General features: G+C 49.8%; 1 protein-coding gene across 2 annotated transcripts; it reads right to left on the bottom strand.

The window, feature by feature from the left end:
* Positions 1–237: 237 nt before the first annotated feature.
* On the bottom strand, positions 238–19,679 carry DBP (D-box binding PAR bZIP transcription factor). Of its 2 annotated transcripts, none has more exons than XM_060255730.1 (4): positions 19,410–19,679; positions 9,979–10,314; positions 4,522–4,742; positions 238–1,331 (listed from the first exon to the last, which is right to left on the bottom strand). In XM_060255730.1, exons 1-4 carry the CDS (start codon positions 19,570–19,572, stop codon positions 1,116–1,118), a joined length of 936 nt encoding a protein of 311 aa, XP_060111713.1. In that variant the 5' UTR covers positions 19,573–19,679; the 3' UTR covers positions 238–1,115. The 2 variants fall into 2 exon arrangements, with proteins under 2 accessions (XP_060111713.1, XP_060111714.1); XM_060255731.1 differs by lacking the exon at positions 19,410–19,679 and adding an exon at positions 17,130–17,385.
* Between the last annotated feature and the right edge of the window lie 68 nt (positions 19,680–19,747).

Genomic DNA, 19,747 nt, shown 5'->3' with positions numbered 1-19,747 from the left:
GGTCATCATGAGGTTTTGTGTTTGTTGAAGTTTCTACATGTATGACTACATCAGACAGTGCTTGACACAAAATAGGAAGGGAGGAAGGAGAAAACGGAAACCGTTACTTGCCTTTTAACTAAAAAGTAGGTCTAATAAGATAATCATAATATTTCAACTAATACCTCTAACGCCTGCCCTCTGACACAAAAGCCCCTTCGATCCGATTGTGGAAAAAAATATATATGCGAGTGCAAACCCGTTTCTGTAGTTTTTAATTTGGCATTTTCGTAGGCAGAAGATTTTTTTTAAAAAAATAGTTGTTTGCTGCTGCCCAAAGGAAGAAAAATCCTCATGTATTCCTCCTTTCAGGGTGCCAGCCAGGATTCCTGGGTTCTCCCTCGTGAAGGGGGTGGGTTTAATGCCCGGTGAGGAAGAGACGCCCCAAGGACACTGAGGTTCCTACACCCACCTGGGCAGCCCGCTGCCCCTTCACATCCTGCCCCCGCACCCTCACCCAAGAGCCAGTGGGAGAAACAAGAAGGGGATGGTTAAAATCTTGTGCAAAATGGCCTGCTTGAAAAGATGCACCACCTGCTCCTGAGAACCGAGAACCCAGGCATCCTGATGCACCAGATGCCCCCCTGAGCCAATCGCATTCTCAAGCCCAATGCCACACGTGACAAGCGGAGGTGAGCCAACGTGGCAGCCTGGGATTGAATTCTGGCCTTCAGGCAGAAAAAAATCTACCCACGAACCAAACTTGTGTGTGTGTGTGTGTGTACACGCGCGCAATACGTCTTCCAGCGTGCTACGGAGCCCTTTGTGTGTTCAGTGTGTTCTGTGTGCCTGCAATGCCCAGTTCAACCTCTTGATGTCACCGCCCTTTTCTTGGCAAGGGCCGGCATGCGCCAACCCGGAAAGTCTTATCCCTTCTGTCGTGCACCCGGACGACGATAGTCCCCTGTACGTGGGAATCGCCCACCTCGGACCTTTCCCCTCATTCCAAACATCTGTTGTTTGATTATTTGTTTGCCCGGTTCGGGAAGACGGGGATCAGGGTTGAAAACCAGGGTTGGCCCCACCACCTGGGCGGCGGAGCAATGGAGAAGAGCACGGCATCCCAGCCGTGGGCTTTACAAGGTGCCGTGCTGTGATTCGTACTTGGAGAGGATGCTGCGGTAGCGGGTGAGTTCCTGGCGGATGTTGGCCACTTCCTGGCGCAGGACGGCGTTCTCCTTTTCCAGGAAGGCTGCTCGGACAGTGATCTGGTTCTCCTTGAGGCGGCGGGCGTCCCGTGAACGTTTCGCTGCCTCGTTGTTCTTGTAGCGCCGGTTCCAGTATTTCTCATCCTGGCCCAACAGAAAAGGGAGGCAGAGGGAAGGAAAATATACAGGGGATCAGAAGAGATGAGGCACTAAGGTGCACAAAAAACACTGACGCTGTCCCAGAAACTACTCAACACTTCTTGGGGTTCATTTGCTGAAACCCTGGAAACAAAAAGATTCCCAAGTGGGGTCCCATACAGACCTCCTTATTTAATGTCCATATGAATGCTGCACTGGCTAGTGGATTCTTTTTATGAGCTAGTAAAACTTTTGAAGACTTTCTTGCAGACTTTCCAAACCATTTATTTTTGTTTACTTCCAAGCAGGGAGCCAAAACCACTGACACCGTTCTCCTCTCCTTCATTTCATCCTCTCAACAACCTTGTAAGGTAGGTTACCCACCTGAACCTGTGAGCAGTGTTCCCTCTAAGCTGAGTTAGTGTGAATAAACTCACAGCTTTTTAGCCTCCAGTTCACACATTTTTGTCTTCGCTCAGGAACGATGGCCTCAGAGCAAACTAATTCATGCAGTACCTCACAACATTAATGCCAGTAGCTCTCCAAGTAGAATTTCTGCTCACAAGAATCCACCGCTTAAAAGGAGTATTGCCTGTGAGGTAGGTTAAGGCTGAGAGTCTGTGACTGGCCTAAGGTCACCCAGCAAACTTCCATCAGTGGGGAATTGAACCTGGGTCTCAAAGACTTTTGTTTGACTTTAAGTTATTGTTATGCTGATAAAGGTTTTTGGAATTGGACTGGACTTTCGTTTGACACAGTACCCCGCTGTATCACACTGGCTCTTAGTAGCTTAGCACTACTTCACCCAATCCATCATTGCTGGAACTGTTCTCCTACAGCCTAAGATTAGTGTGTCTCAGCATGTGCAGAATGCCCTTCCTTTGCTCTGCAGACATTCCTTTGTGTTCTTTAGACTCTGCTCTTTTGTTTTTTTAAAAATTAAGCACACCCCTGGAAGGCTCCTTCAAACCCTACTTCTGTATACTGGGAAAAAACAGTTTTGGAATTTGATCAGATGTAGATTCCTAAGGGCATGCAGATAATTCTTGAAGTGCACACGCGTGCACGCACATGCACGCCTATCTCCTTTCATGAAACCTGGTCACACACACCTCTTGTTCTTCCATCTCACTCTTCCTCAAAGATGCATGCAGTCTCGGAAACCATGCATAATAATCTCTGATGTGGAAACAGGTCCACACCCATTGGCACATTCCCCTACCAGGTGCGCCCTCCCACAGTTCTGTCAGGCTGCAAAACACACAGAGCACCACTCAACCCAACCAAACATTCACTACCTTCTGATGGTCACGCTGGTCACAAAATGCCCCTCAGACGCAATGACAGTTAGAAAGACAGGCCCTGGGCCCCCTGATCATGCAGGCAGACACACCAGCTTCCAAAAAAGGGGAGAAGGATTCGTACCAATTGTACCTACCAGTGCACAAGAACTTCACTCCCTCCACCACATGTGAAATCATTGTATGTATTTGCTAATTATACATTTCTGTGTTTTGTAATAAGGAAAATGGCAATGGCAGATAAGCTTTCTGGCCACTAAGGAATGTCTTTTGCAATTCGCAACCCACGGGATGTGCTGAGTGTGTTGCTCCGGCCACACAGGGTAATGGGAGGGTAATGCCAACACACAAGAGATCCAAAAGCGCTCCAAGCAAGGGTGGACTGCAATGCAGAATCTGGATCAGTATCTGTCTATAACAAAATTAATGGTCTCCTTGGCAAATTCAGTTGTTGAGGATTCCCCAGCAGGAAAACAATTTGCATCCTATTGTCCCCCTCAATGAAATTCAGTTCTTGCACCTGTAGAACTCACTGCCACGAGATGCAGTGGTGGTCACTAGTTCAGATGACTTCTGAAAAGGCGTCTGACAAATTTAGAGAGTCCACAGGGACCCTCCATGCTCACAGGCAATATATTTGGGGGGAGGGAGTAATAGAAGGGGAAGGGGCTTTGGTCCCTGGGCCCCTCTGATTTTGGGGAGGGGGAAATCTAATCGGCCACTGTGGGAAAGAGGCTGCTGAACTATAGATTATTGGTCTGAACTAGCAACAGCTTTATGTTCTTATTAAAAATGACCTCATTCATTGCCTGGTTAATATCTCTGCAATAAGCCAACTTGGACAGGTTGATTTCTTATCTACCTGAACCGGAACGTGTGTATTTCTCACAAGTATAGCCCTGTTGTACAGTTAGACTGTTTGCTGCCTAAGGAACAAAACCATATAAGGAGTTTTTTGGCCACAAAAAATTCCAGAACAAATAATCTGCTAACTAAATTTCCACGCACAGGAAATCCTGCTCTTCCAATAAGCTCAGAATTGTGTTTTAGTTTCACAGCAACACTCCAAGGTAGGCAGGTCAAGCATCAAGACTTCTTCAGGGCCCCAAAGCCCAGCAAGAATCCAAACACAGAGTTCCCCATGTCCAAGCACAGTGACAGGACACAGTGCGCACTTCCCAAGGGAAGAGCCAGCAATATGGCTCTGGTGATATTATACATGGATCACATACAGGCTAACCAAAGCCTGGTGGAAGAAAAACATGTGGCTGAATATGTTTCTCCCAACTGCCTGCTGTTCCTGCTCTGCAAACAACAGCTTTTAACAGGAACTCAAAAACTAACACAGCTGTAGCAGTGCCCCTTTTGAAGGACTGCCTTCCCAGTCAAAGAGGTTGTCCACCCACCAAGAAATCACAAACTCATGTTTAAACAGTGTGGGCAGAACAAAGATGGCAATCATGACCACACCCACTCATGCCAGCAAACTCTCAGTCATGTTGATCACTATCCTGTTTCATTAGGCAGGGCTGCAGCTGCTGCCAACACTATGTGGTCTCTGCTATCATTTTGTTATTCATTCCACCAGGTCTTTCTCCCCTTCCCCCAAATAAGGGGGCTTGCATTGCCTCAGAGGTGGGGTGGGGGCAAAGCATTCACACGTCCTGATCCTCAAATGATCACAGAATCATAGAGTTAGAAGGGACCTCCAGGGTCATCTAGTCCAACCCCCAATCAAGCACACATTCAACTGTCAGGAAGAGAGGATCAAGAGAGTGAGAAAGTCCTGGGGTTTTGGCTTGATTTCACACTGGGGAGGGAAGGGGGTCTTGGAACCAGGCCCCTCCTGCCAAGACAGTAGGGCTCTGGATAAATAACATGCATTCCAATCTCACCTTCTGTTCATCCGGCACCTGTATTTTCCGGGCCTTTTTCATGATGGGTTGCGGTTTCAGCTCCTCCTCAGAGAACCGATGCTTGCGGGGGTCAAAGGTCTCATGTCCCGGGATGCTGGAGAGCGCCAGGTCCGCGGGGTCAGGGTCAAAGTTCATGAGAACCTCCACAGCCTCGGGGTCCACAGGACTGGGCGTGCTTCGGGACACAGGTGTGACGGGACCTGAGGCAGGTGAAGAGGAAAAGAGAAATCCAGGTTTGAGTTTCACGCATGCACAAAATAGAGCCACAAGAGGGCAGCAGAGGCCAAGGCAGATATCTGCAGTGCAGGCCTGCCTCCTCAGATCGCCTCCTGCAGCCTTTCGCATGCGTGTGTACACACACACAAACACAAGAAATGCCTGTACATTCACCCCCACATCTCTTTGCTTCATGTCCATCTGCTGTAAAAGCTTTATTTTTACAAACTGTGTATCTTGTCCTTCAGCCCTCACAAGAGCCACCCAGGTGGCTTTAAAGGCCAAGGGGGGGTGGGGAGAAATAGGCTGCGTCCTAAGGTGTGGGGGGAGGGCACATGGCTTCACACTCCACAGCTGCATGCGCACAGGGAGAATAAAGGCCTGTTGTAATGCAAGCTGACAAATGGCTGAGAATCGAAAGTCTCCACACAATCCTCCCCCCCCTTTTTTTGGAGAGGCGCAACATACAGTAGGCAACAACACCCACCAGGCCACGTGGCTTGCGAAACGCCTAACAGATGGGGAGAGAAAGGATTCACACAACCCCCTAACCCCACGTGAGAGTTTTCGGTGGTTCTCACGTGCCACCCCGAGAAAATGAGGCACAGCTGCAGACCGGGAAGCAAAGGCTGCAGGCCTGTTCCCCTCCCGGTGGGTCGGGGCCTTGGTGTCCAAGCAGCAGAGAGAGGTGCCCAGCTCCCTGGACTTTTCACTTCCCCCTCTCCACAAATAAAGGTGCCATTTCCCAGCCTTCTATCCTTACCCCCACGCGGAAGCTTTGGGCACTCTTATACAAACCCCACCTTCTTGACCTAAAAGAAGTCCTCTATCTCCCCCCAACCAGCCCCTTCCCCATCTCTGCCAGGAAACCAAGTATTCCGGCCTTCCCCGCCCCCCCCCCCTCTGAATAACAAAAAGTCCAAGATTGAGTCGTCGTCTCCCCCCCACCGCCACAACCGCCTGGCATTCCTGTCGTCCTCCATCCCATGATCGTTCCAAATACCAAGATTCTCTCCATGCGCCCCGGCCCATCCCCGAATGCAGAAATCCCACCCACCCTCGAGGAACCCAGGCCTCCTGCCCCCCCCCTTTCTCATCCGAGAACCCAGGCCACTTCTGCCCCCCCCCACACACACACCCTCAGGCTCCCTTCTGCGTTCCTCCCTTCTCCCTTAAGAACCCGGGTCCCCCCTCCCCCTGCAGAAAACCCCGGAGTCCAGGCTTCCTCCTCCCTCCCTGGAGACCCCGGCCTTCGTCTTCCCTCTGCCCCCCACACTGGAGACCCCCAGGCGCCCGGGTCCCCTGCGGCTGCCCCCTCCCTAGTCCGCCGTCCTAACCTGCTGGCGCTGCGCTCCCGCGGCCCAGCTGGGACATCCAGGCAGCGCACTCCCTCCCCGGCCCAGCCCTGCGCGGCCTGCCTCACACCACAGCCCACGTGCCCGGCGGCCCCGCCCTGCGCCGAGGAAAGCGGCAGGCTGCCAGCTGGCCGCGGGAGGGAGGGAGCGGCGAGCCAGCCGAGCGACATGTGTTCGCAGAAGCAGGCCGAGGAACGTGAGCGGGAGCGGGTGGCTCCGTGCACAGACACGAGACTCTGCCTGCTCGCCCGGCCTTCCCAGGCAGCGCTCCCCTCGCCGCGCACAAACACGGGATTCCCCGCAGCCCGGTGGGGTGGGTGGCACGCCGAGGCCCCCCCTCCCCTGCCCGCAAGCCCCGGGGGTGGCTGAGGGGGGGCACACTGGTGGGGAATGACTGGGGTGTTTCTGGTAGTCCAAGACTCCTGAGCTTGCTAGCAGGAAAAGAGAGGCGTGTGGGGTAGGTAGCCAGAATTACTGGGGTCTTCTTGTGTGGGATCAAAGGGGGAGGGGTAGCGAAGAGTTCAGAATGGGGGAAGACCTAGTTCCTCGGAAGGCCTGAATTCTCTGTCAAGAGACTGACAGCCAGGATATTACAGGGGTGGGGAAAAGACCGAAATCCAGGTTGCTGAATATGGGAGGAGATGGATATAATTGGAAAACACCTTGTAAGGAATAAGTTGTAGGGTTGGGAACCAGGGCTCCAGGGTCATAGAATCCTATATGATTCAAGCCTAACCCCATTCATCTCAATTGGCTCAGGCTGGAGAAGCTGTGCACAGAATTGCACTGTCACCAGAGGTGAGTGAAGGGAAAGAAGGCATCTCTCCACTTGCATGTAGGCCATCCTTCTGGTTTAAGGAGCACCCAATCTGGGCACCCTGTATCAGTGGAGAACAACGCTCCTTTTTAATTGCACATTGTGAAACATCAGCAAGCTATATCTGTGTTGCCCACTGTTCACTTGAGGCGTTCCCAGTGGAACAACTGGGATATGCAGCCAGGAGCAGGTTCTCTGGCTGCTGTAAAATTAGCTTCTCCAGATGGGAGCATCCAGGCCAGGAATCCCTCAACAGCACAGAATCTTATAGGCTTCAAAATAATTCAGGACAGAGCCAAGTTGTTGACCCACCTTGTTTTGTCCAGTATTTTGTTCTGCATAACCACAAATACTATCCTCGCAAACTGGTGTCTCAAACAAAACCCAAATATCTCACAATTGCCCCCTTCCCCACTGGTGATTTATCAGACCCTACAACTCTGAACAAAAGATGGAGATAGGCATTTAAAAATGTACAGAGGTAGACCCTGTAAAAGCTGGGGGGAAGTACCCTGAGCCTTTCCATCATACATACAAAATCAATCATTTGTATGACCTTCAATCAAGCATACACAAGAATGTCAAGAATTTAAAACATGATTGCTGCAACCCGAAGTTGTCATTTGAGCTGCTGTGTCAGCTCTGAGGATCCTTGTAACGTTTTCAAGAAATAAAAAAGGGATATTAGAAGCATTTGGCACCTTCAAATTTGAAACCAAACCCCCTTTCAAAGAGCAGCGATATGATTTTGTCCAGTCATTTAAAAAATACAAGTCTCCTAAATTTAGGGGATTAAAACACTCAAATTACTGTGGAATTTACAAATGTTCTCTACAATGATTACAAATAGTTGGAAATCCCTCCTTCTGACCCTTAACATAGAACACAAGTTCCGCTGTACAGTACATTGGTCAGGCTGCACCTGGAGTACCGTGTGCAGTTCTGGAAGCTGCACTTCAAAAAGGATGTGGACAGAATGGAGCAGGTGCAGAGGAGAGCGACAAGAATGATCAGGTGGCCTGGAGACCAAGCCCTAGGAGGGAAGGCTGAGGGGCTTGGGAAGGTTCAGTCTGGAGACCAGTAGGAGGTTGAGGGAGGGATATGATTGCTGTCTTCTAAGTGTCTGAAGGGCTATCACTTAAGAGGAGGGCAGGGAGTTGTTCCTATTGGCAGCAGGAGAGGATTTGCAATAATGGGTTTAAATGAAGGGCGGGAAGGTACTGGTTAGATATTAGGAAATATCTTTTTAAAGTAATAGTTGATTAACAGTGGAATCAGCTACCTAGGTGGGTGTTGAGCTCCCCCTCCCTGGCAGTCTTTAAGCAGCGGCTGGACAAATGCTTGGTCAGGGATGCTCTAGGGGGTTGAGTGTACCAGATGGTCTATATGGCCCCTTCCAACTGTGTGATTCTATAAGGCCACTGGTGGGAGGTGTCTGAAATCCTAAATATTTGCACCTAGCTGAATGAGCAGGTATAAATTTACATCCCTGTCCAACAAACCTGGAGGAGATTAAAACTATACCTTCCTCTTGCATTCATAGGTTAAAAAAACCCCAGCTTTCCAGGAACTAGGAAGACAATTATTTCTGCAACCAATTGGAAGGGGGGCTATAAAACAGCCCTCACAGCCACCAGAACAAAATTGCCTATTCCTATTGCAACCAATGGCTGGTCCAACAACTATATTTATCCTTACAATTAGGGAGGAGATTAGAAACCACCCATTCTCTCTCAGGGCGAGATCTTGAAACTGCCCTTATTCTTTGCTACCACGGAGAGCACTAGAAATGACTTTCTCTTTGTGAGCTGGGTACTGAGTACTGATCTCCTAGTATCCAATGGTGATAAAGCATTTCTAGCACTTGGAGTAAGAAGAGCACGATTTGCATACTTTAGTACAATTCAAAATACTAGAACAAAAAAAAAATCAACGCTTTTTGCAGAAGCCTGGAAGATTATAAGGAAGAGTGAAGTATGTGATTGGCATATGGAGCAGGGGCGAGAGAGACAGAGCTGGAAAAAGAGATCTGTGGATAGGGCAGAGAAAATGCTTCTTTTGCTGTCCTATTTGACAGCCTGCAGTTTGTGAGATCCCGTCAGACAATATGGAAGCACCTGCTACCTTCCCTGGCCAGCCCTACGGACCAGGAGCTCCATCGTAACCATGATGCGTTTTGCACCAGATGCTGTCTTCTCTCTTATCTGCATGGATGCATACAGTTTGTAACCAGGCTGAGATTAAAAATTCTTCACTCTTTTTTGCAAGAAAGAGAATTAGCCAACAAGGGGGGGGGGGGGGGGGAACTAGACATTACATGCAAATGCGTGCAAGGAAGCTTGGATTTAAGAACAAGTGAAAACTAGCTTTGGACGGCTCTGGGTGGAGAACTGGTTGAAAGGAAGGAAAGGAAGGAAGTGGTGCTTAACCCTTTCCCTGCCACCTCAAATGCTCTTCCCAAGCAGATTTCCATCTCCATGGAGGGGCACTAGAGTCCCCTTGGGAAGACAACAATTCCAGGGACTGTGATTTTGAGCAACCAAGCAGGGAAATAATTAAGCACTTGCTTCCCTCTCACTCAAAATCTTTTTGTCTGTTTTTAACTATAAATTACAAAATAGTAATATAGAAATGGGCTTTGTTTCATGCATAAAACCTAAAAGTTTCCTCCTGGCTGTGTCAACCCAAAGGAATTACAATACAACTTTCCTCATTGCAACCACGAAGGGAATTAGGAACTGTTTCCTTGCATCTTTAGGGCTGCTTTGCACATGATACAGAGGTCAGCACTTGGCTTATACTCAATGGGGCATTGCAGCCAACAGCTGCTCCTTGAGAAGCACACCTAATGCCCATGTTTGTTAGGTTCCCCCTTTAGCATATTAAGTGTACTTAGACTTTAAAAAATATATGGGCATTTTCAATCATGTACTTTCAATCCACTTTTTGTGCACTTTACAGCTGGACTTTATCGTGTGGATCAAAACTGCATTATTTAGCAAGTGTGCCCTATGTTTCTCCCCCCCCCCCAGGGATGTCACAAGTTACCTGTCTTGCTGCAGTGATGGTCATAATCACTACCCACTAGGCCTTCACCAGACGAGGAGCAAATTGAAGATGATGAGGCGCATGAAGCTGGGCGACTAAGGTCCACCACGACCCCGCTGGAAGGTGATGCAGTGGGCTGGCTGCCTGGCGAGAAGGACTGATGGGCTGGACTTGGAGGCAAGCCATTTTCCAGCAAAAATTCATCCAAGTCAACATATTCAATCTCATTGTAGGGCAGTGTGCGCTCCCACAGGAGAGACCCGAGGTAAGCACAGTGCCCGGGGCGTGAGATGCTCAAGTCATCCTCCATCTTCCGTTCCTTTTCTTTGATCACACCTGAATTGGAACAGAAAAGTAGGGGTGGGATAGATGGAAAAAATACAGATTAAAGAAAAGGGTTGATTGGGTAAGGAACAGGAGATGGGATCTCTGGGGTAAGAATGGTGATCTAGTGGGGAAAAGAGAGCAAAGTACATTGGATCTAGGGAGCTAGAGCTAGGCCTGACACTTTCCCATACATTTTGAGATGTGATCGGTTTGAGATTTACGGGACAGAGAACAGTGGAGCGTCCCAAAAGATTTTAGCATAATTCACTGGTAATTTTTGTTCTTTGAGTCCCTCATCAATGTATGTTTAAAATATTTCACAGAATTTACGTCTACATCAGAACAAAGTAGGAGTTGAAGGCTTCTGTTTACTGCTTTTATTCACCATGCATTTTTATTCTTGTATATCATAAAAATCCAATCTTGTAAGCCATCTTAAACATTTAAATGAGAATAGTGGTGTATAAGTATACTAAATATGTACAGTAACATGTGCAAAAGGCAAAGGCCTTATAGCCCAAATTCCCAAAGTGAAGGACCTATCAATGATGGAAAGGTAGACCGAGGAGAGCTGAGAGAGCAAATATAATTAGTGCAGGATACAGCCGTGAAGGAGAACTAAGGGATCAAGCTCCCCTTCCCAAAGCTCAAATTTATCCCTCCAATAAAGGAAAAATTCACTCTAAACATAAAACTCCAGCCCAGTACCAATTATTTGCATCCCTCCAATAAAGGAAAAATTCACTCTAAACATAAAACTCCAGCCCAGTACCAATTATTTGCATCCCTCTAATCTGCATTTATGCTTCTGAAATAAAAAGAGTCAAAGAAGATTTGGCTGAGGTGAAAACAAAACCGGAGCTTTTGAGTGACACGTTTTCCTTGCCCCAAATCCATCCCGGGACTACTTAAGAGCAATGTGTGCCTGCCTGTGCTGGGATTACAGGAGCAGGCCCAGTTCCTGGGTTCTCTGCAGAAGGGTGCCTAGCAACAGGCAAGCATGAACTGCAGCCACTTAGCAATCTGTTTTGAAGCCTAAGAACTTGTGTTTGCACATTTAGCACAACAACAACACAACTGTCAAGAGAGGGAGAAGACTGAAATTATACAGCTGAGTTAGCTGGACACGTCTAGAGTAGTTACCCTCCAGGTGGGGCCTAGAAATCTCTCGCTTGACCTCCAAACGACAGAACTCAGTCCCTCTGGAGAAAATGGCTGCTCTGGAGAGTGAGCTCTATGGCTTTGTACCCTGCTGAGAACCCTTACGCTCCCCAGGCTCCACCCCCAAAATCTCCAGGTATTTCCTCACCCAAAGCAGGCAACCCTAGGCAAAAACTGATGTGGAGTTTTGAGAGTGATAGCTTTGGTTAGGACCACAGAGCTGGATGATGAGGGTTTCGCATGTGTGAAACACAGGGTTGCCAGGTCTGACTCAAGAAATATCAAGGGACTTTGAAGGTGGAGCCAGGAGCAAGGTTGTGACAAGCAGGAATGAACTCAGAAGGAAGTTCTGGCCATCACATTTAAAGGGGCTGTGCGCCTTTTAAATGCCTTCCTTCCATTTGGAAATAATGAAGGATAAGGGCACTTTCTTTGGGGGCTCATAGAATTGGACCCACTGGTCCAATCTTTTTAAAACTTGGGGGGTGTTTTCAGGAGAGGCACTGGATGCTTTGCTGAAAATTTGGTCCATCTACCCCAAAAAACAGCTTCCCCAGAGTCCCTGATACCCATAGATTGGTTCTTCATTATACCCTACGGCAGGGGTGGGGAACTCTGTCCCGAAGGCCTTATACAGCCTTCGAGGTCACTCGGTGTGGCCCTCAGGGATTGCTGGGCTGAACCGAGCCATGTGGCAGCCTCTCTGGGGCTTGGCTGCCCAGTGAGGATTGTGGGGCCCAGCCGCGCTGTGCAGCAGCCTCCCCAGGGCCAGGCAGGGATCACAGGGCCCAGATGTACTGTGCAGCAACCCCCCTGGGGCCTGGTTGGCTGGCCAGAATTGCTGCAGGGCCTGGAAAAGTTACTGTTCAGTTTGCACTTGATTATTCTAGATGGTGTGGCCTAATATGCTAATGAGTGTGTGACCTAATATGCTAATATTAGGGGATGTGGTCTAATATGCTATTGAGTTCCTGTTGGACTTTTTCTACAAAAAAGCTCTGGACCTATGCATTTGCCTACAGTGATGGGCCAGGGGTGTGTGTGTGTGTGCGTGCCAGATTAGGCTCCCCCCACATGACTTCAAATAGAAAAACAATTATTTGCATTAATTTTGCTGGTCTGAATCATTCTCCCTCAGCGAAGCACTGTTTTTTAAATTGATAATTGTTATGGCCCGCAAATGATGTTATAAATATCTATATGGCTCTTGGCAGAAAAAAGGTTCCCCACCCCTTCCCTATGGGGACTAGTCTCCGTAGCATATAATGGAGTGCACATTCAACTCCCCCTCCTGCTTTCTGATAACTCTGAAGCGGGGGGAGGGCCTCCAAACCAGGGAATCTCCTGCCCCCAACTGGGGATTGGCAACACTAATGAAACAGCAAGAGAGCAGCAGTCTATTGTATGAAGGGGGAAAGTGGTGATCAGAGGAGAGGAGGAGTGAGAGATCAGCAAGATTGTCTCTGCCCACATGTGGTTGTGTGCCTCTCACAAAACCTGCTCGGACACTGTTGGGTCCAGGGTTTCACGTGTCCTTGGACACTCTCTGTGGGCTGCCAAAAAGAAAGAAAGGACTCTTAATCAAAGAAACTGGGTTGCAGTTAGTGTTCCTCTAAGCTAAGTTAAGTGTGAGCTAGCTCACCATTTTTTAGCCACTGGCTCACACATTTTTACCTTATCTCAGGAAAAATGGCCCCAGAGCAAACTAATCTATGCAGTAGCTCACAACTGTAATGCCAGCAGCTCACAAAGTAGAATTTTTGCTCACAAGACTTCGCAGCTTAGAGCGAGTATTGGTCGCAGCACAGGTTCATGTGAAGTCATGAGCAGTTTTCACTGCTGGTTCATGGCATATTGTATACCACTGCAATCTGATCCAGTTTTGTCATACACATTGTATCATTTGCACACATTATATTGTTTTTGACCACTGTGAATTCGGGATCCAATTGTACTGCATGTTGGCTGTATGTATTATGGTGCTAAGTCTTACTGCATTGCTTTTAGCTGCATAATCCACCTTAAATCTCAGCGAGAAAGGCAGATTGTAAATCAAGGAAGTAAATAGGTAAATAAATCAAAATGCTTTGCATCCAAGAGGAAATGACAGTGTTGTTGGGGCGATGGGCCTCATCCGTTTTGGAAGCTACCAAGCTTTGCCAGTCTTTGAAGCCAGGCCTAACTCCAGGCAGGCAAAGCAAGAGAAGAGCACACCTTCCTTCTCTCCTCTCAATACTACCGGATTTCTTTTCTTTCATTTATACCTTGCCTTTTCCCCCAACAGGGACCCAAAGCAGCTGACAACATTCTCATCTCCTCCATTTTATCCCCCAAACAACCCTGTAAAGTAGCTTAGGCAGAGATTGTAGGGTCAGCTCAAGGTCACCCAGTGGGCTTCCATGTAGGGTGGGCATTCGATCTAGCCGGACACTCTTAACAACTGCAGGTCCTGACTTTCTGTTACCTGCACGAGCTCCACACTGTACTTTCTTTTTGCTTGACACATCTCTCTAGACTGGGTGCTGGCCAGTGTTCCCTCTAAGTTGAATTAGTGTAAGCTAGCTAACAGGTTTTTTTAGCCTCTGGCTCACTCATTTTTGTCTCAGCTCAGGAAGGATGGCCCCAGAGCAAATTAATTTATGTCGTAGTCAAATCGCTTGCTTACATCTTTAATTCTTTTCTCACACTATGATAATTTGTGGACATTCAATGAAACTGCTGAGCAGTCGGGTTACAGCTGATAAAAGAAAGTACTTCTTCACCCAAAGGGTGATTAACACATGGAATTCATTGCCACAAGAGGTGGTGGCGGCTGCAAGCATAGAGGGCTTCAAGAGGGGACTGAGTAAACATATGGAGCAGAGGTCCATCAGTGGCTATTAGCCACCGCATATTGCTGGAACTCTCTGTCTGGGGCAGTGATGCTCTGTATTCTTGGTGCTTGGGGGGACACAGTGGGAGGGCTCCTAGTGTCCTGGTCCCACTGATGGACCTCCTGATGGCACCTGGCATTTTTGGCCACTGTGTAACACCAAGTGATGACTGGATGGGCCATTGGTGGAGGGTTGACTGATCCAACATGGCTTCTCATGTTCTTATGTAATGCCTGTAGCTCACAAAGTAGAATATTTGCTCACAAGGCCCCACAGCTTAAAGGAAGCATTGGTGCTGGCTATATTTCTTAATCACCTATGCTGTCATAGCTCCAAGCCTTGAGGTAGGAAACAGAACTGGACGAAAATATAAATGCCTCATTTCACATTCTACGGGGATAGCGGAATGTGTCCATAGAAGGATGGATAAAAAGAGCAGACAGACAAGAAACAGACAGGTGGGTTAGACAGGTATGTAAGTGGCATGGGAGGGGGATGCCGATGAACCCCGCCAGGCCTCGTTCCTCTTTTCCCAATTCCTGCCACATTTGCCAGCAAAACGTGAGCAGCAGCCTCACCCCAGCTGACCCCTGTTCAGCCACGCTTGATTGGGCTCTCCCGCTGCTGCAGAGGCTTTTCAGCCCATCTGCCCCCAAGATCCCTCTGGCTCTCCGCCATACCTCTGCCCTGGTAGGGCAGCGGCTGCAGAGCAATAGAGGGGGGCATTCGCCACTCCTTAGGAGCAGTTCCAGGTGGCACACTCATTCCCTGCTAGCATTTACAAGGCGCCGATTTCTCCTCCAAGGTCAAGCTGAGGGTTGGCCTGGAAAAAGGAAACACCCAGGTATTCTGGCTCACCAGATTCTTTGGCCACTGTAACCCACATGCCTGAGCGCCTGTACCCAAGGTCCCAGGGAATGCCCTTGTCCACTAATTTCCCCTCTTTCCCCCCCCACTCCAGTAACCTCTGGCTGTAGCTCTTACGGAGCTGTCTCAGTTCTAGCCCTCTTGCCAGTGCTGTGACTTGGCCTCAGGTATAGCAAGAGCGAGAGGCCAGCATTCTCTCCTGATGCCCAACCCTCCACACGAGGCCCAGGCTGCTCTGGGAGTGGCACTCCATACCTGAGCCCTGACTGTGCCCGGACACGTGGGAGGGAAGTCCAGGCCCAGCTGACAGGCTGTGGCAACTCTAGCCTGGCGCCCCGAAACTGGGCGAGTCACCCACAATGCCCCACAGATTAAACCTGTCAATGGCTTTCAACCCCAAACTGCTTTCCAAGTCTGTTATCCCAGCCGTTTATACTCTCCCCCTCCTTTCTTTCAGTTCACCTCTACCAAAATGGCACAGTGGCTTGGAGAACAGAGCGTGTTGGGGGAACTGGCAGCTGTCAGATGCTGATTCAAGCCCTGGGCCAACCATTAGTTGCTATGGTAACCTCAGGGAAGTTCTCAAGCCTCAGTTTTCCCCTGTAAAATGGGAATAATAATGAACTACCTTGACAGTCTGCTTTGAGAATAAAGGACACAGTGGGAGGGGAAATTATTTAAGAGCATTAAGGATAGCAGAATCAGAATCCTGTTGAAAGTCTACGATAAGCATACATAAAATGACACAGCAAATAATACTTACTGAAAACAAACAATAAGTGTGTGTAAAATGATACAGTAAATAAAATTATAGCATTGCCCTCAATCTAGTTTCAACTTTTAACCTTATTGATTTTTCACAAGTCTGGCCCAAAGAGTTCATTTCCCCATTTCCAACTATGGCTCCATTCTAGCATGGCGGACAGAGTAGGATGTTGGAGTAGGATCTGGGAGACCCAGGTTCAAATCTTCACTCTGTCATGCAGGCTCGCCTGCACTTGAACCTTCTCTCTCTCAGCTTAGCCTCACAGGGTTGTGAGGATAAAATGGAGTAGGGAAGAATACTGTAAGCTACTCTGGCACTGGGAAGAAAACCAGAGTATAAACATCTAGTCTAAATAAAATAACCCAGCTTCATCTAGTGCAAATTAAGGGCTAGATTTAAACATGCAATACTTTTGCAAGATGCAGTCCTGGCCTAGCTTTGGCCCCCTTCCAAGAAACTGCTATGCTTCAAGCCTCAATTTTCTTCATCCGTGAAATGGAAACAAACAGCAAACGAGGTTCTGCAGTAACGTCCAGGCAGCAAAGCACTTTAATGAATGAAATAGCATTTTTGGCTCTCTGTCCATTGACTGATTGCCAACATCCAGCTGTAGTTTAAGGATGTCCAAGAAACAGAAGCAAGGTTCAAGTTAGTCAGGAAGAGTCTGAGCTCTTATTGGCTGGATTTGCCTCCTCCCTCTCTCAAGGTGCTGGAACCTAGACCCCTGAACTTTCACTCATACAGAAGAATCCTCCCCACTTGCTCCAATGGGGATGCTGCACTGAGGGAGGGCGCAGACACGCATCCCCTGACCCCATATAAATTCCACAGGGGCAGATGCATGCAAAGGACACATGTGAAACCTATGCCTGCCTGCTGATTGCATAGAGGTGCCCTCTATCCTAGCAGGGCCCCTTCCAAAACACAAGCCCTTCCTCCACAATCACCTTTGCCTGCTCAGTGGGATGCTAGCAACAGTTTTAAACAAATAAAAAACCGCACTGATCCCCCGCCCCACCACACTCCTCGCCTGCCCCGCTGCATTCTCAGTTTGCAGTCCCCCCCCCCTCTCTTTCTCCTGGTGCCCCTTAAGCAGTTTCTTCCTCTCCCCTGCCGCCTCCCCCGGCCAATCACAGTTGCACCTCCAAGGTACCAACCGTCGGCGCGTCCGCCTCCCATCCTGCTCGCCAACCGGAATGCCAATGTTAGCTCGTGGTGGGCGCTCCTGGCCGCGCTCTTCCTCCTCCCCCTCTCGACCCCGCGCGGCACCCGGGATGCCCCTGCCAGGAGACCAGCTGCAGCCGCCGCCTCCGCCTTGCCCTTCTTTGCTCCGCTCGCGCGAAAAAGACTTTGAGACTCTTCCCCGCTGCGGGCAAAGGCTCCGCGCCGGCGCGCCTGCACGTTTCGCTCCCTCCCGCCGCGTCCCGTGGCCGGGCTGTGTGCAGCTTTAAGGGATTTGCTGCCTGCCAGCCAGCCAGCCAGCAGATGTAGGAGGGTGTGCGCATGTACAAGAGACACCGCTCGGTGGATCACCCTGGAAAACCCTGGTGAGCTGGCAGCTAGCCAGCGCCGAGGACTCAGGGCTGGAGCCTGGCCTCTCGCACCTTTTCCCTCCGCCCTCCCGCCCTGAAAAGCAGGGCTTCCCCCAGGCCCAGCCCCTCCGCCGAAGGAACCGACTAGATCCAAACAGCACCCAGGAGTCAACTCTCCACTCCCCTCTAAGTCCATTACAGCCAAATCTTTCCTAAACCTTGATCCCCTCCCCCCCGCCCCAACTTAACCAGCTCTCCTAAAACAACAACAAAAAGTCGCCTGTGCTACCCAAACGATTGACGTGCCAGAACCAGCCGCGTATCATTAGAACAAATAACTCGCTTCTATAAAAATCCGGATTAAAAGCGCCATTGAACAGTAAAGTGCAATTCTCCCCAAGAGCCTGGAGGGGAAATAAACAGGCTTCTCCGTACCAAACCCCCCCGAACAATATATTCAGGAGATCTGGTTCTCTTCCCCCCATGCCCACGGGACCCCCTTCTTTTTCCAGGCAAACCAGGAGACCCACCACTCCACTACAACCTAACAGCGGAGTCCCATTAGTAACCGCCCCCCCCGCCGGCCCCCAGCTCCTTTCTGCACAAACAGACTACCGGGGGGGGGGGGTAGAATTTTTGCTCACAAGAATGCAGCTTGGTGTGTGTGTGTGTGGGGGGGCCACACACACACCAAGCTGCATTCTTGTGAGCAAAAATTCTACTTTGTGAGCTACTGGCATTAAAAGTTGTGAGCTACTGCACAAATTATTGTGCTCTAGGGTCCTCCTTCCTGAGCTAAGACAAAAATTGTGTGAGCTGGAGGCTCAAAATCTGTGAGCTAGCTCACACTAACTCAGCTTAGAGGAGACACTGCTCCCCACCCCCGGAACCCACAACATTCCTCATCAGTGAGAACTCTCCTGCCGTATGAACGTGCAAGCTAGGTATATAAACATCCCTGAAGATTTCCATGGGTTTTGTGGTGGGCCCTTGGAGATAGTTCAGAGGCTCCCACGGATTTGGAGGGGGCAGATCCAACGAGGCTGTTGCCCTGGAGGCCATGCCGGGTTCTGCTCCCTTTTCCGCCCCCCTCCCCCACGGAACAGGCAGAGGTTACAGCGAGTTCAGGATCCGAAGGCCATCTGGATAGGTGGGGAGGGCGGCTTAAATACGCTGGGTGTCAGCGACAGTTTAGGGCTGCGGTTTCATGATGCCAAGAGCAGGCCTTTGCAACCCACAGAAGGCGGGTTTGTTTAGCCCCCCCCCCCCCTTCCCAGAAGGGAGTGAGTGAATTTCTGATGGACGGATATGAATTTCAACGATCGTATGTAACCCTCTAGTTATGTAGCACAGGCTGGCATGCATGGGAAGGTGGGTAAGGGGTGGATATCACGCAAAGAGCGACAAGCACACTTTATGGGACACGGTGAGGGACATAAGAAGAGCCTCTGCTCGATTAGGCGACCCGTGGTCCATCTCGTCCAGCATCCTGTCCCATACAGAAGACACGGCAGGATTCATGAAATAAGACGGGGGAGGGGGAGAGCATGGATAGAAAGGGGTAAAGAACGGGCAAGCACCCATCTCATCCAAACCACAGGAGACAGATGGAGTCGAATTCCGCATCTGCCAAGCACATACGCGCAGCCTTGGGCATTTCACTCTGAAACGAGACTAAAGGCAACCTTGTTGTTTCAAGGGCAAAATGCAACGAACCCCCCAGCTAAAGTGCTTTGGAAAGGAAAACGCACCAGCGTTGGGGGGAAGGGGGGCTTATGGTAGGATCGAGCCGAGCAGACAGACCCCTATGGGGAGGGAGAGAAGGGCAGGAAAGGAAGTTGGGAACCAGGCAGGTGGATGAGGGGGAGGGATATTGGAGGGGGGGAGAGATGAGCTGTCACTCACATGCACTCAGGTCCTTCGGCCCCCGCCGTTCGGGACTCTTGACCGGTCCCTGCAGAAGGCTCTTGAGACTGACCATGGTGGAGCTGGGGCCGGCCAGACCCAGAGGAGGAGAGGCGAGCATGGGGCTCGGTGTGGGGCTAGCCTGGGCCGCAGGGCGGGCCATACCGAGAAGAGCAAAATCCAGGAGGCACCCACCAGCGAGATCTCTTCTCCTTCGGCGGTGTCGAGGCCGGGGGGGGGGGGGGGACCGAGGGGGAAGAAACCGAACTGAAACCAAAACCCCGTGGAAACAGCTGCAGAAACAATGATCCGGACTGGAGACTGAGCAGGAGCCACCT

This window comes from Heteronotia binoei, chromosome 15 (genome assembly GCF_032191835.1).
Source record: "Heteronotia binoei isolate CCM8104 ecotype False Entrance Well chromosome 15, APGP_CSIRO_Hbin_v1, whole genome shotgun sequence".
Classification (NCBI taxonomy): Eukaryota; Metazoa; Chordata; class Lepidosauria; order Squamata; family Gekkonidae; genus Heteronotia; species Heteronotia binoei.
This window is presented reverse-complemented; position numbering and strand designations above follow the sequence as displayed.

Excerpts from the sequence above, each read along its gene's own strand:
- DBP (XM_060255730.1), bottom strand. The coding sequence starts at position 19,572 with ATGGCCCGCCCTGCGGCCCAGGCTAGCCCCACACCGAGCCCCATGCTC. Across the intron at positions 10,315-19,409 it reads GCCGAAGGACCTGAGTGCAT|GTGTGATCAAAGAAAAGGAA; the intron begins GTGAGTGACAGC and ends GTTCCAATTCAG. Across the intron at positions 4,743-9,978 it reads CCATCACTGCAGCAAGACAG|GTCCCGTCACACCTGTGTCC; the intron begins GTAACTTGTGAC and ends CACCTGCCTCAG.